The sequence below is a fragment of the Phragmites australis genome, chromosome 3 (genome assembly GCF_958298935.1).
Source record: "Phragmites australis chromosome 3, lpPhrAust1.1, whole genome shotgun sequence".
In the NCBI taxonomy this organism is placed as follows: Eukaryota; Viridiplantae; Streptophyta; class Magnoliopsida; order Poales; family Poaceae; genus Phragmites; species Phragmites australis.
Window position 1 is genome coordinate 33,645,890 of NC_084923.1, and position 16,080 is coordinate 33,661,969.

At 40.0% G+C, this 16,080-nt stretch overlaps 1 protein-coding gene across 1 annotated transcript; it reads left to right on the plus strand.

Moving 5' to 3' along the window:
• The first annotated feature begins 1,261 nt into the window (after nucleotides 1-1,261).
• Nucleotides 1,262-4,147, plus strand: LOC133912858 (presenilin-like protein At2g29900). Its single transcript, XM_062355795.1, has one exon. It carries the CDS (start codon nucleotides 1,501-1,503, stop codon nucleotides 2,839-2,841), a length of 1,341 nt encoding a protein of 446 aa, XP_062211779.1. The 5' UTR covers nucleotides 1,262-1,500; the 3' UTR covers nucleotides 2,842-4,147.
• Nucleotides 4,148-16,080: the final 11,933 nt, after the last annotated feature.

A 16,080-nucleotide genomic window follows, 5' to 3' on the forward strand; every position in this document is an offset into this window, starting at 1 on the left:
TGGCAGTGACTGCTGTCACCTATTCCATCAAGAATAGAGTCTAACATTATAACAACGATTCATCACTTGTACTATATCGAGGTCTACATCACTAGTCATTTTTGACATTTTGTGATTAACATTTTTATACATGCAATTACAATATTTGCTATTAATTTACTCTCTTAGTAAATTAATGCATGTCATTTTATTTGGGATATGGCTGACATTTCCTAAACGGATTTTTTAAAACTTGCATTGGATGACAACAATTATTTAATCTAGGCCATGGACATTAAACTCAATTTGACTGCCGGAAGTATATTGCCACCATACCTCCACCACTAAAGAATTCTATTCCTGAGTATTCCAAATATGCAACTTTGCATTTTATGCATCACCTCCATCCAGATCTCAAATCTAAATATTTAATGGAGGATGATCCACTCACTCTTTGGACCTCCCTCTATGAGCGTGATGAGCAACAATGTGTTATACTACCCATAGCTAAATCCAAATGGTTTCCCATTTGCTTTTTGGATTTTCAGTCCGTAGCAGATTATGGAATATCCTTATATATCTTCAAATATACAAAGGATATTGATTTATTGTATCAGAAAATTAAGACATAACCATGGTAGATCATACCACTATTGGCTTATTGTCTTATCCTCATAATACTAGATTATAAACCGGTTCTATTTTTTTACATGGTAGTACAATCTTATTATGGAAGTCATAAAAAATAAAACTCTAGTTGCTACTTTCGCTGATCATTCTCACATAAGTGTATTGCTTTGTAGAATGATCCCACGATTATCTATCATGTGGTATAGATTCATTAAAATATTTCACGATTATCTATTAAGATAATATTGCTTGTATTGCTTAAATGCATAATGTTATATAAAGTATAATATCATAAAGTATATTGCCACAAGATATCTTCCAAACGAAGTGATGTAAAAATATAGCAAATTTATTCACCAAGTCATTATTCATTTCAATATTCCAAAAATATATTCATGAAATTGATATGCGAAAACTTCAAGAATTATGGAGTTTAAGGGGAGTCAATCTCTAAACTCAATTTTTCTCATATAAGGTTTTTAACGAGGTAATATCAATACAAGCATATATGTTATATCATTTTCTCCTATATATTTTCATTGAATTTTTAAGAAATTTTTTAATAACATATTATAATCATTTTTCTTCTTATAAGTGTTTAGAGAAGTTCTTCATCGTTATATGAATGATGAATGGATGAATGAGTGTTACGATTGATCTCTCTTCCCTGCCATACCGCCCAGTGGCCGTTGTTGCCTTTCCACCCATTGGGAAGAGGATGTCTCCCCAGTCCCCAGTATGTAACACATGAGTCAATGAAATCAACAACGAAGTTGATTTTTCTGTCTATCGATTCCATTCCGAGTTGGACAGGATACTCAGTAAAGCCCGATCCCCCATCAGATCCCCTGTAAGCCCAACTGAAGCGATCCCCATCCCCGCATCCACGAAATGGCCGACCCGGCCGCCGGCGCCGGCGATCCCCCCACCAGCACCGTGCTGGACTCCCTCGGCGAGGACATGACCCGCATCGTCTACCCCGTCTCCTCCTGTATGCTCATCGTGGTTCTCCTTGTCTCCCTCCTCTCCTCGCCTTCCTCCCCCTCGCCCCTCTCCGCCTCCTTCGCCGCCACCACCGCCGCCGCCGGCGGAGACGACATCCCCACCGCCCTCATCACCGCCGTAACCTTCGTCGTCGCCGTCACGGCCGCCACCTTCCTGCTGGCGCTCCTCTTCTACCTCCGCTGCACGCCCTGCCTCCGCGCCTACATGGGCTTCTCCGCGCTCGCCGTCCTGCTACTCCTCGGCGGCCAGGTTGCCCTCCTCCTCCTCTCCCGCCTCCGCTTCCCGCTCGACGCCGTCTCCTTCGCTCTCCTCCTCCCAAACGCCGCAGGGGCGCTGGCGCTCGCCGCGCTGGCCCCGGCGTCCGTCCCTATCGCGCTCCACCAGGCCGCGCTCGTCGCCGTCGCCGTGCTCACAGCCTTCTGGTTCACGCTGCTTCCCGAGTGGACCACCTGGGCGCTGCTCATCGCCATGGCCATCTACGACCTCGCGGCCGTGCTGCTCCCTGGTGGCCCTTTAAGAGTGCTGCTTGAGCTGGCCATAGAGAGGAACGAGGAGATACCGGCGTTGGTCTATGAGGCGAGGCCGGTGGATCCCCGGCAGGGGCGAAATTGGCGGCTGTGGAAGGAAGGGAGGCAACCCGGTGGGGATTTGGATGCCGGTTCCACGGTCGAGGTGCTTGGGGAGGTATTGGGGAGGAATCTTGACGCCAATTCTGGGAGCAGTTCGACATCCCGAGGTCATGGAGCAGCCACTTTTGTTGGTGATGCTAATAATTCAAGGCCCACAGCGACATTGGTGACTGCTTTGAGCTCTGATTCTCTCGTTGAACAAGCTGAGGATGTATCGGCATTGCAGGAGCATAGAGTGGCTGTTGCTGAAATGAGGGTACCTTTGATCCAGCCACTGCCAGAGAGATCTGGGGAAGAGGAGGAAAATGATGGCATTGGGTTGGGCTCATCTGGGGCGATCAAGCTCGGGTTGGGAGACTTCATTTTCTACAGCGTTCTGGTCGGTAGGGCGGCGATGTATGACTACATGACAGTGTACGCCTGCTACCTTGCCATCATTGCAGGTCTTGGCGTCACCCTGCTTCTGCTGGCATTCTTCCGCAGAGCATTGCCTGCCCTCCCAGTGTCCATCACCCTCGGCGTTGTGTTTTATGTGCTCACAAGAACATTGCTTGAGGCCTTTGTCATGCAGTGCTCCACAAATCTTTTGATGTTTTAGCATTCATGGAACATCGTGTATTCTTGTATTATTGTTCACACTCACACTTTTACCTGTTGGTTAACTCTTGATTTTATGGAAGTGTTAATCTGATTATCCATGCAAAATGAACCTATATGATAAGCATGTTACCATTTCTTTCATATTTTCCACTACAGATATTGTCGTATATGTCCTGAATAAGGTATTTTGTCCTGAATCCATTGTTGCCCTTATCTGTTTCTGTTGTAACCTCCCGGATTTTGTAAGAAATAATAAGAACAACTTTGGAGACTATGTTTTGGGGGAATTTCGTGAATTAATTAAGCCATCTCTTAGATTTCATAAGTTCGAAACATGGTTAATTTGAACAAACTATGGTTGATACTGGTGCCGGAGGTCTTGTGGGCGGGGGCACTCCGGTCGGAGTTGGGGAAGTTAACTCTTTGTGGAGGCTTGATGGTGGTGAAAACAAATAGATATTGGGCTTTTGTAGAGGAATGATGGAATCATTCCACATTTCTGCCAATTGAGTGTGAGTTTGCCAGGCTGCATATAGGTAATGAAGACGTGGATCGGTTTTCAGTCTGCTGCACCTTTTCTGAATTTCTTATTTGTGTGCAAATGGGAAATAAACATGCTATTTTCCTGCGATTTAGAATCAAGATGTGTTTTCTGCACCAATCAAGTTTACTTAATCTGAATGTAAATAACTACTGGTGTACTCAATCTGAGTGCAAATAACTACCGATTTACTGTACAGTTATCCTGAGAGCTGCCTTGGCAATCCAGTTCAATATGGAGTGCAGAGTGCTTCACTTTCTAATTCCTACATGTATTCCACTACTAATGATTTCTTTGTGCCCTAAAATAGTATGCCTTCCTATATGTGAAGCCATATAGGAGCCAAGCAATGGTCAGCATGGGGCCCGGCGGTGGCAGTGATGTGCCAATACCAGCACCAGCACTTGCAGCTTCATGTTCTCACTTCTCACAAGGCCAAGCACTGGCGATTACAGAAAAAATATGTTGGGCATGGGTTTCACAGATCTAGATGCAATCAAAACATATGGTGCCTTTGGGGTGAAGGGACATAGAGGCATGAGCTTTAGAAGGTTCTGGGTCATCTTCACCACAGAAGGAAAAGAAAGTATTCTGAGTGTAGCTGAATTGACCCAAAATTGGTACTTAGATGATATCCTGTTCGGCTGTTCGCATCTTCATTTGCTCCCTTCGAGATCAATTGTGACTCTACACATGGAGAAACTATTTTTTTTCCGACACTTCATATCTGTTTTGGTTTAATGCTTAAAGGTGAAAGTTGTTATTGCAGTTTTTTTGAGAAAAATGTGCTAATGACTTCTTTACAGCATCGCGCTTCACAGTTGTATAGGTCAGTAAAGCATTCGCTGAGATGAATTTCAAGCATTGTTTGGTTCATTGTGACCCCCATGCTGCAAATATGATGATCCGACCCTTGCCAGTTGTCACTGTACAGAGCAAAACATTTTTTTGTGAGAATCTTGCTTTCAAGCATCACAAGCTAAACAAATGAGTCATGCAAAATACTTTTATGTTTCTAGAAGTGTATCTAGGGTCCTTTCCATTAATAACTGTGCTACAATAACTGAATAGCGCATACTATCGATATTTATTTATTTCATTGGATGAGCAGTATACTTCTTAAAATGATGGTGGGTTGCTTCATCATTTGATGGTCTTCAGTACAGTAAGATATATGTCAAGCGAGATGTGGAATGTGAGATATGCAGTTTTGTGAGATCATGTTTAGTTGTACCAAGCTCCCAAGTGACAACATTGCAACTTTCTGATATAGGAGCAGAAGAGCATGAGATCTACCTTTTAATTAGGAGATATGTTTGGTATTTTAGGATTTGAGTAATTTGTTTAAAACTAGAATCAATTAGGAGATAGAGTTGGATTTGGTTTAATAGTTAGTTGGATTAGGAATATGACGCTTTAGTTGGCTGGCTATATATAGTTGACAATGACTGTGTATTAGGAATCAAGCAAATAAATAAACAAAGTAAATACCAGAACCTGCTAGACAGGAGATCTAGTTATCCCTACCTTCCTCAATATTTGGTATCCATAGACACTGATCCTGCCGCCGCATGCCCTCCTCCACGCCGTTGCCCTCCTGTTCCACCAACCCCTGCTCCATGCCGCTGCCCTCCACTAGCCAAGTTCCTATGCTTGTTCCTATGCCAACACCTCGCCACTGCTTTCCACGCTGTTGTTTCCTTGCTCCACACTGTTGCCAATCCTGCACGCCCACCATTGTTGTCCTTCCACCATAGCTGCCGCCGCCACCACTGTCCTGCACCGCACACCTTGCAGCCGCCGCCATCACCACAGCCACCGACGCCTATTCGTCAGCCGCTGCTATATCATCAACAGCCGGCATGCACACCTCATCATGGGTGACGATGCCTACACCATAGAACTTCTTGGCAAGGTGATGGAGAATTTTTTGACAAAAGTTGAAGCAATCAAGACTTGTTAGGATGAATGAGAGAAGAATTTCAGCACCTTAGTTTTAGCTTCTTCATCCACCTTGGGTCCTTTCAAGGGCAAATCAGCAAAGATGATGATTGGTGTGCTCCTCGCTTTCATAAGCTTACCTTCCCTAATTTCAATAGAGAGGAAAAATCACTTGCTTTGGTTGAACTGTTGTGAGGAGTTCTTTCATGGGCAACAGACATAGGAGAATGATAAGGTATGGCTAGCAATGCTCAACAATTGTATATGCAGTTTGAACGGGATTGTGGCACAATAAAGTGGTCCAATTTTTAGCATTATGTCAACATGTGTTTTGGTTCTCCAATTTGCAGTAATCCTTGGGGTGCATTGGCTACTCTCAGAAAGACGAATTCAGTGCATGAATATCAAAATAAGTTTTTGACCCTTCTTTCTCGAGTTACTCCATCTCTCGATCATTTTCAGGCAATAAGTCAACTTATTCACTATGGGACTCGAGAAATCTCTTAGCACCAATGTTGAGCTTCAGAATCCATCTGATCTTGAGGAAGCCATGAGTTTGGCACGTGCATATGAACAATGCCTTTGTGAAAAATCTGAAAACCCTTCTCTTCAAGGCTATTCTCGCCCAACAGCAGCAGTAGCAGCAACAACAACCATGAAGCAGCTAGTTTGCGGTTATCTCTAGTAGCTCATCATGAAGGTCAGCAAGGTCATCAATCCTCTCCAATTTCTGTCGTTCCTTCTTCCACCTCTGTTGTTGGACAACACATACGTCGTCTAACTACACAGGAGATGGCTGATCATCACGCAAAAGGGTTATGCTTCAATTGTCTTGAGCCATTTTCTAAAGATCACTTATGTCAATGTTCAATGAAGGGAACTTATTTTTTGGAATTGGAAGAAGAGATATGGTTGCATACCAATACAATGATAATGACTAATTCTTAGGTGTAAGAAATTCAGCTCGAGGATGAGCTGTTTTTTAGCAAGGAGGGAAATGATATAGGCGTCGGAGAGCATAAGATCAATCTAGGAGATAGTTACCTTTTAATTAAGAGATAAGTTTGATATTTTAGAATTTGAGTGATTTATTTAGAAATAGAATCAGCTAAGAGATAGAGTTGGATTTAATTTAATAGTCAGTTGTACTAGGATTGTGACTCTTTAGTTGGCCAGCTATATATAGTTGGCAATAGTTGTGTGTTAGGAATCAAGCAAAGAAATAAACTTAGTAGATATTAGAGCCTGCTAGACAGGGCAATCTAATTATCCCAGTTACCATCCTAAATACTTTCTCTGTTTCAACATTTTATATCCGTTGAATTGATCAGTTATTGCATTTCTACATTATGCTGTATGAGTCGTATAGCACAATTAACTGCCTAAGATTTTACGTGATTGTAGGATGAAGAAGGCGACAGTTGATTCTTCGTGATTGTTGTGATTTTGCAGAAGGAAAGAAGTGTCAAACTAGGTGCCGGGCAGGATCTTCACAGGCGTTCTGCTGGTGGTCTCGCAACGAAGCCATGGAAAAGTGTCATTGACCCGTTTGTTGATCATATTTTTCCCGGATGGGAATAGTACTGACGGTGCTGAAGTTCAAATGATATATGCAATGTATTATTTGTGTTCTCTATGACTCCATCGCCACCCACAGTGCATAGAAAAGTGCAAATGAGTAACATTCAGTAACCAATACCACCGCTACCTGCAGGGTAATACCGAGTCATCATCTCGTACTAAAAAGAAGTTTGCTTATTGCTCATCCTGTGATTTTATTCATTGTTCCTCGAAGTACCACTGCTCTAAACCTTCTTGATCTTTCCAAAAGTAAGAAAAAGAGCCACCGGTGTGATTTGCAATTGGCCAATATGAGCCCAGGCTTGCTCTACAGATATGAGATATTTGAAAAATAAATCATTAACTGTTATTAAATCTCTAATAAAAAAACTTAGGGACTTCCTATTCTATGGCCACTTTTATAGAGGTTCTCATTCTTCATATTCTTAAATTTCCTTCCTCATTCTCATTTTTCTATGATGTTTTTTAGGTTATGAGCTCAGGATCTGCACGCACACACAGTACAAACACACACAGTGCTTTGGTAGAAGAAGATGGGGAATTCTGGTTCTCTGTGTTTCTTACTTCATACTAAACAAGTTCCATCGACATGCTTATATACTAATTAGCTAGACTCTTGTTCACACATGACTCCTTGACTTACTACTAGATATGTATTCACACATGACTCTTGAATACTTGTGCATCTAATTAACTACACAATGTAACTCCTCAGTTCTTGTACCGTGACATGCATGCAGGCATGCATATGCACATAATTGACTCTTTGCTTAACACCAAAGTCTTAGATTATCATCAATAGTTTTTTCTCCTTGTATCATGAATTACATTAGATAATTGAACAGGGATTTGTTGGTTAGTTTTTTGTTTTGGCCTATCTATGGAACCCTTGTGCCTTGAGGTCCTTGATCCACTTTTGCTTGATTATTTGTTTGTTGGGCACAGATGTGTGCTTCCTTATATTTTTCTCAAACCTCGGAGCTCCTAAGGAGACTACAATGGGTCATACTGTTGATACTTGAAACAAACAATTATTTACATGCAGTCAATTGCTCTGGTAAGTGAAATGGGAGTACTATCGTAAATGCGATGGTCATATTCTGTTGCATTTCCCCTTGAAAAATATCCTGTTGCATTTGTAACTCTGATTGTTGCTTATGATTATCAAAACTTGTAATTTGCACTGTAAAATTATTGATATAACAAAGAGACCATGGGATTGAGCAAGGAGTTTAGTCATAGTTGCTACACTGGCTTTAAATTGTTTAACAACTTGGGCAGTAGTAAGGAGTAACTACAGGCAATCATTATAAATTCAAGGGGTCTTTACTTGAGGAATTATTTCTTATATGGCTTCACAAGCATAAATTTCTTCTTTATCTATGTTCTTGTACGTAGAAGGTCAATGTGACATCATATCAGATTCAATCTTGGGTCATATTTAATTTAGTTATATGCAATTGGTATTTGAGACACTAACAAGTCGCATATAAAAAGGAGAATTTGCTATAGGCCTTTTGTTCCCCATTAACATGTGTGTTACTTTGGCAGATTGGAGGTTCATCATTAGAATCACTTGAAATCATTGGATGGGTCTCTTCTAAAACTGTGGTGGAAGCAAAAAGGATGAATAAGATATCATTTCTGGATAAATACATAATATGGCTGGATGAAATTTCACGCGAACCTCTGTTCTTTAGTTAAAGCTGGTTTTATGCTTTATGCAACTTGGAAAGTTATTGCCCAGTTAAAAGCAGCTCAGCATATCAACAGTTCTTGGACTAGTGTAAATGCGAAGTTGGCACTTAGTTCCCTTCTTTTAAGGGGAGAAAGTTGACATTTAGTTTATAATGCCCTATTTTTTGTTTAGATCATTCTTTGAGCGACCATATTTTGTCATTATGATTTATAGTTTTTCACGATGATTGTCCAGTTACAAATATAAGCAGACACTACTACGACAAATTAACAGCATATCTCTTTATTCTGATAGGTGGGTAAAAGTACATAAATTCCTCCCATCGTTGGGCACTATAACTTTAATTCTATGGATCCAACAAATGGCTGCCTGGTAGTATGATGTGCCAATTGGGGGTTACAAGATGTATACACATGTTGCTGGAAAGGCAGTCAACATCGATTCAGCATTCGTAAGTGCAATTTTGTTTGATCAAAATTGTGTGTCAGTTTATCTTTTCTTTTGCCCCTAAGTTTTGGTGTGCCAATTGTGTGCAGTCAAGATGTATACACTTGTTGCTGTGGCTTCTTATTTCTCCGTTGATGTTCAGCTACATCTTTTAAAGTCGATGATTAACAGGGCTAAGTATCCAACTGTTACGTTTTATATTTGTCCTAGAAAGGGACTACTAGATCTATAAAATACCTCCAAGGTTAAAAAAACTGCACCGAAGTAGTTTAGTAACCAAGAACAAACAAGATGTAACTTGAAAGGCATTGCATTTTGAAAATCGATTGCAAGCAGAGACGTCACAAAGACAAAAACCATTTCTTCTTCTCCCTTTGTAACATAGTAAAGCTGCCTGACCAATAAGCAGATTCGGCAATCTTCACACACGTGACTTCCCCCAAATTAGTACTCCCTCCATTTTAAAATTTTAGGCGTGCTTTGATTCGGCGTGGTTTCTAGCTAGCACTGAATTATCCCAGTTGATTATGAACTGACTATACTTAGATGTATTTGCACAATCAGTACTCTTTTAGAATCAATTGTATTTTCCTACACAGGCACCAAAGAAATTTAAATTTCCTCGTGAATTTGCTAGCCATGCCCACTGAAAAACACACACACAGGTAATATGTATCGAGGTCCATATCACAGACATTAAATTTACAAGGACTATCATTGAACCACAAGTATATCATTCACATTGAACCACAAGTCTATCATTTAAGCAAGTTTATAGACATACGCTGATCAACTAGAGAGGGTCATGAAACTCTCCTTTTCTATTGTGACCTCCCTTAGTATGAAGGAACACAAGTCGCCTCGGATCTTTCCAAGCTTAGAGTCATGAAGCGCACTTTCTTTGAACAAAGATGTAACAATCAAAGTAACATGAAAAGGTGAAACTAGTTGGTTATTTAAAGTTCATGTTCATGGAACGCATGTAGTGGCAAACGTAGTAACCACAAAGCATGGTGTCGGGTGGTTGCTTGTTGCACTGCAAAAATGAAGTTACATAATCGTCACTTTACATTCATCATTAAAAAACTGTGACATATATGAGAAGTTTGTGATTACTAGAAAATGTGTATAGACAATCATTGTGTACTTGGATCGAGTGTGATTCTCGCCTTTTAGGATATATGTCTTGAAAGAGCTATATGTAAATGAGTTAGAAAAGTTATCATCTGCCACTCTAGTGTAATGTAAGCAGACGATTTATAGATGAGTTGTTTTACATCTGGATTCTATCAATCAATTCTTGGTAGCTAGCTGGATCATAGTCCAAGGGATCCAAGAACACCATATTAGCTATCGCACGATGTGAGGACGAGTAGTATCCAGTGGTTACTGCACATATACATAGCCAACAAGTGTCGAGAAGGGTCCAAGGAAAAGAACAATCTCATCTATTTGTTGAGCGCAGGAATCAATCCCAACACATAGTGACTTGCTCTTTAGCTTCTTTAAGTATGTTAGGTCCAAACACTTGGCCTTCTCAAGTTTCACTTCAATGCAACAACGTTCTACACTTCCTTCCATATAATACCTCGAACACAACCATCTATAAACTGGATCGATAATTGTTGTTATATGATAATTATGTATATAGTAGATTTTTATCCCAACTGTTTCGATTGTGGAGAGCATATGCTCATAACATATTCTCGAGTATTTGATTTACCCTTTCAGTCTGACCATCTATCTGTGGGTTATATACCAAGCTAAAGTTCAATTTCGTATCAAGAGACTTGTGTAGGTTCTGTCAAAAACTTGCAGTAAATTAGGTACCTCGATCTGACACTATTCTCTTCGGAACTCTATGTAGCCATACAATCCTTGACATGTATAATTTTGTCAACTTAGCTCCATTATAGGTCATCTTAACCGAGATGAAGTGAGCTACCTTAGTGAGATGATCCACAATGACCATATAGAATCATAGTTTAACTGGGAACGTGGTAAACCAACTATAAAGTCCATATCAATTTCTTTCCATTTCCATTTAGGTATCTTCAAAGGTTGTAGCAATTCGGCTGGTTTTTGATGTTTTGCTTTCACATGCTGGCAGATATCACACACTGCCATATACTCGATAATTTCTCGTTTCATACCAGGACACCAATAATGATCCTTTAGGTCATGGTACATCTTAGTACTGTCTAGATGAATAGAGTAAGCTGGACTTATGGTCTTTTCTTAGGATTATCTCCTTAAGTTTCTTCTAGTTTGGTACAAAGATGCGCTTGCCAAATCATACTATGCCTTTCTCTTCTTCTGAATATCTTGGGGCCTTGCCTACTTTGATATTCTGCTTGATTCCCTTGATATTATCATCTTGTGCATGACTTTTTTGAATGTTCTCATCCAAAGTAGGTTCCACTTCCATGGACACTGCCTCCATATCCATGAAAAACCCTACGTTAAGTTACCGGAATTCTTCACATAAGTCCCATGTTCTCTTCTCCCGCATCTTCCAAGCATTGCTGAACATCTTTTAGCTCTGACATAACACTCTCATAGAGTCAATCCAAAGCAACGGTGAGTTGAACTTGTATTTGGAGTATGGTGCTTTCTTCATTGCAGAAGCATTGGATGGCTGTCTCTGAGCTTGCGGGGTGACGCATGGGGATGTAGCGGTATAGCGAGTCCTTGATGGTTGATCCATAGTCTAGACACACACTATAGAGAGCTTGGCGTGTGGCATCACGTATGCCTTCTTCAAAGCTATCCCTTCTTGTCTCCATCGAGTAGGTGTGAGCGACTCAGAATTCTCCTTTTTGAGCGTGGCTTCCATAGACGTAGATGATGACACTCCATTTCGTACCGTTTGCTTGTCTTGTTCCCTCATATAGCAGTTTATTTTGGTGTCCCATATCCATGAGAACAGACCAAATCATCCTTGGTAGAAACCCATGGTGCAATCCATTAGAGTGGCCCAACTCATTGATATCTGAGGCCATCTGTAGGTTTAAGAAAGGGGAGGGATAAGTAAACAGTTAAGGAAGATAGGAAGATAAAAGTCTTTGAGCATAGCTTTTAGGTTTTCAAGTTTTATATTTTTATGGTTGACCATGCCATCTAAGGCTACATTCTAGGTCGATATGGCTTTGATACCACCTATGTCGAGACTGATCCAAGGAAAGCATCTATCTCATCTATGTGTTGAGCTCAAGAATCAATCCTAACACATAGTGACTTCATAGATGAATATAATTACAATATTGTACTTAACCATCATTAAGCGTCTTACAAAAGTGGCATTAAAGAGTCAAGATCCAAATAAAACTGCAATGGAGCTTATCGAGACCGGTCTTAGAAACAAACCAATCTCATCTATGTGTTGAGCCCAGGAATCAATCCTAACACATAGTGACTCCATTGATGATAATCATTACAATATCCATACCTTAATTGATAAATCATCTTACAAAAGACTTTCAAAGGTTGAAGAACCAATAACTGCAGTGGATCCTAAGCGTAGTCTTCATCTTCATCGATAACTCCACATGAGAAATTTGACGGAGAACACCTCCCTAGAATACATCCTCCAAGAAATCTTCCAATTCTTTTCCAACTGAGTATTTGGTTATAGCAAGTGTGAGCATATGTTGTACTCAGCAAGTTGTGAATGAGATAATATGCATATAAAGGCTTTAACAAGAATAAGGCTCTTTTGGCTCTTTTGCAAAAAACAACATTTATTTCAAAAGTACTAGAAAAGCAATAGTAATTAAGTAAAAGACTATAAACAATAACCCACCTTAAGATTCCACCCATCTTAACTTAGCCAACTGACCAAGTCTCCATTTTTCTCATGCTGATCAGGCACACTGCACACTACCTAAGGTGTGTGGCTTGGAGATCACTACAAAGCCTTTAAAGTGCCCCTCTTAGCACATATCTACCCGCTAAGGTATTAGTGCTATGTGATTCCACCTCAACAACAGAAGCCCCCTCTTGTGCCTTACGGATCTAAAGAAGTCAATCCCTTCCATTCCCCATACTACCAGATGGTCTACACTATGCTGAGAGTAAAGCAAATTATTTGGCTAGGCCTATCTCATACCAGGCTTGTGGTTATACTGTAAACACATAAAGATCACCCCACGAATCGGTCCTTAGATTTGAGCAAGACTACCACTTTCCCAACTGTACATCACGTACCAGCCTTATCATACCACTTGCTCAAATTCCTATGCCATGTTGCTACAAAAATTATTTCATCATATTTTATCATTGTTGCATAGGATCATTATCAATTTTGTAGAGCAATTATTATGATTACCAACCTAAAGCAAGGCTAAGCATCATCTACCCTTACATAACCCAAAACCATATTATGGCGACAAGGATGATAAGGGAAAACAAGGGTAAAGCCAAACTCTTGGGTTTTCCAACAAAATTATTAGCATGCATGTCTGTAAAACAAAACATTTTGAAAACTTGGATAAATACGATCAAGAACACAACTTGCCTTCACTCAACTCAGTTGGGTCTTCAACGAAGTCTTGATCTTGAGATCCTTGCAGCTCCTCCGGAACGTTGGCATCTACTCGCAAAAACAAATGAAAAGGCACACACCAATAAACACTGAGATCCAAAAAGAACCAAATATCATACAACAAACATCATCACATACAAGATCACGCTTTTTCGGACAATCCGGCGAAAGAACGAGTCAAAATGGGGCTATGATCAACAAGTCAAAATTTTCCAAAGATCAAAATAGGACTAAAAAGATTAATTACAGATGAAATTATGTTGCTAGGAATTTTCTAGAATTTTCCAAGGCCGTCTATGGTTTTTTGGAATTTTCTAGAATTTATTAGCATTACTTTAATTATTAAGCTATATAAAACATTAAACATAATTAAATATCACCATAAAAATATTATTAAATATTACTAAAACTATTTCAGATTTTATCCCATTTATGGAATTATTTTTATTCTAGAAAACATTATCTAAACAATAGGAAAAAAATTAAATAGAATTAACAAACATTAATTTGAATTATAAAAATATTAAACATAAGTAAATATAACTATAAAACATTATTAGAAATTAATTTCCTATTTATTATTGTTTTCTAGAATTATTTTTGCACTAAGAAACTATTTATTGCGCAATATACATTAATTATAATATCATCTCAGCAATTAAAAAATTAAAAAGAAAAGAAACGCTAACTGGGCTGCTAACTCAACTCTCTGTGCTGAGGTGGCATAACACATTGACAAAAATGGTGATGTGGCTACCACGTCATCCTGCTGACTGGGCTATCAGCTGACTGGGTTTATGAAGACAACGTGGCAATTTTCTATTGGCCAATGAAGGGGTATGAAACAGATTTAATCTTGGCCATTGGTTTTGGATCAGATGACTCATAACACTCGGCTCTAATCTAAACGGGCGACACGGCAGTGGAGACAGCTCCCGCAGCGGCGCTTCGTCGGATCCTTGCCGGAACCTCAGTTCGGTGCTCTACGGTCGATGGTGAGCGACAGAACAGAAGCACATGCGCACGGGGAACTCACCTAGACACTCGTCGAAGCTCGGGGAAGCCTCTAGCTAGGTCAGTGATGGCACATGGCAGTGGTTCTCCTCGGTCGATGTCGTGGATGAATCTTTGATGACGAATGGCGGGCCGAGCTTGCCTCTGGAAGCTTCCTTGCACTCTTGTGGTGCTAGCGAACCATGGCGGCGATTGGGCTACGGCAACTAGGATCGACGGCGGTGGCTCTCGGGTTTTAAAACCGATGTCTGCTTTGGGATGCTCTAGGGAAGAGGTCTTGGGTGCTTTATATACCCAGAGGAGATAGGGCTCATGGGCGATTTGGCCTCGATTTGAATGGCGATGGCTTTGATTTGAACTCGGTTTAAACTCAAATCCGCTGGTGATAAGGAGTCCTCGGATGCGATTCTTGCTTATCCATAGCTGGTGAGCTTCTAGAAGACCTTATCCATCGAAAGCACGTCAGACTTGCTCCTTGGCCTGTGGCCAGCTCGAACCTCCACGGTGGTGCAGCACGGCGGCACACGAGAACGAAGGAGAGTGTTATCTGGAGGTTGAGGATGAACGAATGGGCTGGGTTTAGGAGCTGGGCCAAACCGAGAGAAGAGAGAAAGAGATGGGCTTCGACTTTTTAGCACAAAAAGCTTTCCCTAATTTCCTTATATATATACACATGTATATTTATATATACATATAGTGTATATACTCCATATATACTTATATTAGCTCACGAAAATCAATCAATCACTCAAAAAATGAAATAAACACATATATATCTATAAATATTCTTTGATAGGAAAATAGCCCTCCATGTGTATATGTATTTATACATATAACACACACACACACACACACACACTCACATATATGTGTATATGTATAAATGAACACATACACACTTAAGAATTTTATTTAGTTTTTGAAAACTCTTTTATTTTCTTTGGAAAAAGTTTTTAGAAAAATTTCTTGGTTTTAAAAATTTGGGCTGTTACAGAACTACACAGACTCTAATCCTTCACGACGACTCCATGAGCTAAACTGATGTAGAAAGCATCTTAGAACGACACATCGTTAGCGAACTCTTCATTAGCTTCTCCAACTGAGTGTTTGGTGATACCAAGAGTGAGCATACGTCATACTCAACAAGTTGTGAGGAAATAATATACATACAATTGCTTGATAGCAATATGGCAATACGACTTTTGCATAAAACAACATTTATGTAAAACAATATTTTGAAAAGTGAATAATAGTAAAAAAAACAACCACCTCAAGATTTCAACTATCTTAACTTAACCAACCTATCAACACCTCAACCAAGGTTCCTACCACCAAGGTTGAATAACACCTCAATCATAGTTCCCACCACCATGATTGACCAAGCCGACTAAACCATCAAGTTCTCATCATGTGAGGTTTTTCTTGCCTCGTAAACGTGAGTACAACTAATTAACTAGTTTTATACTCTATA

Bases quoted from the DNA above. Each gene is read 5' to 3' on its own strand.
- LOC133912858 (XM_062355795.1), top strand. From the start codon at position 1,501: ATGGCCGACCCGGCCGCCGGCGCCGGCGATCCCCCCACCAGCACCGTG.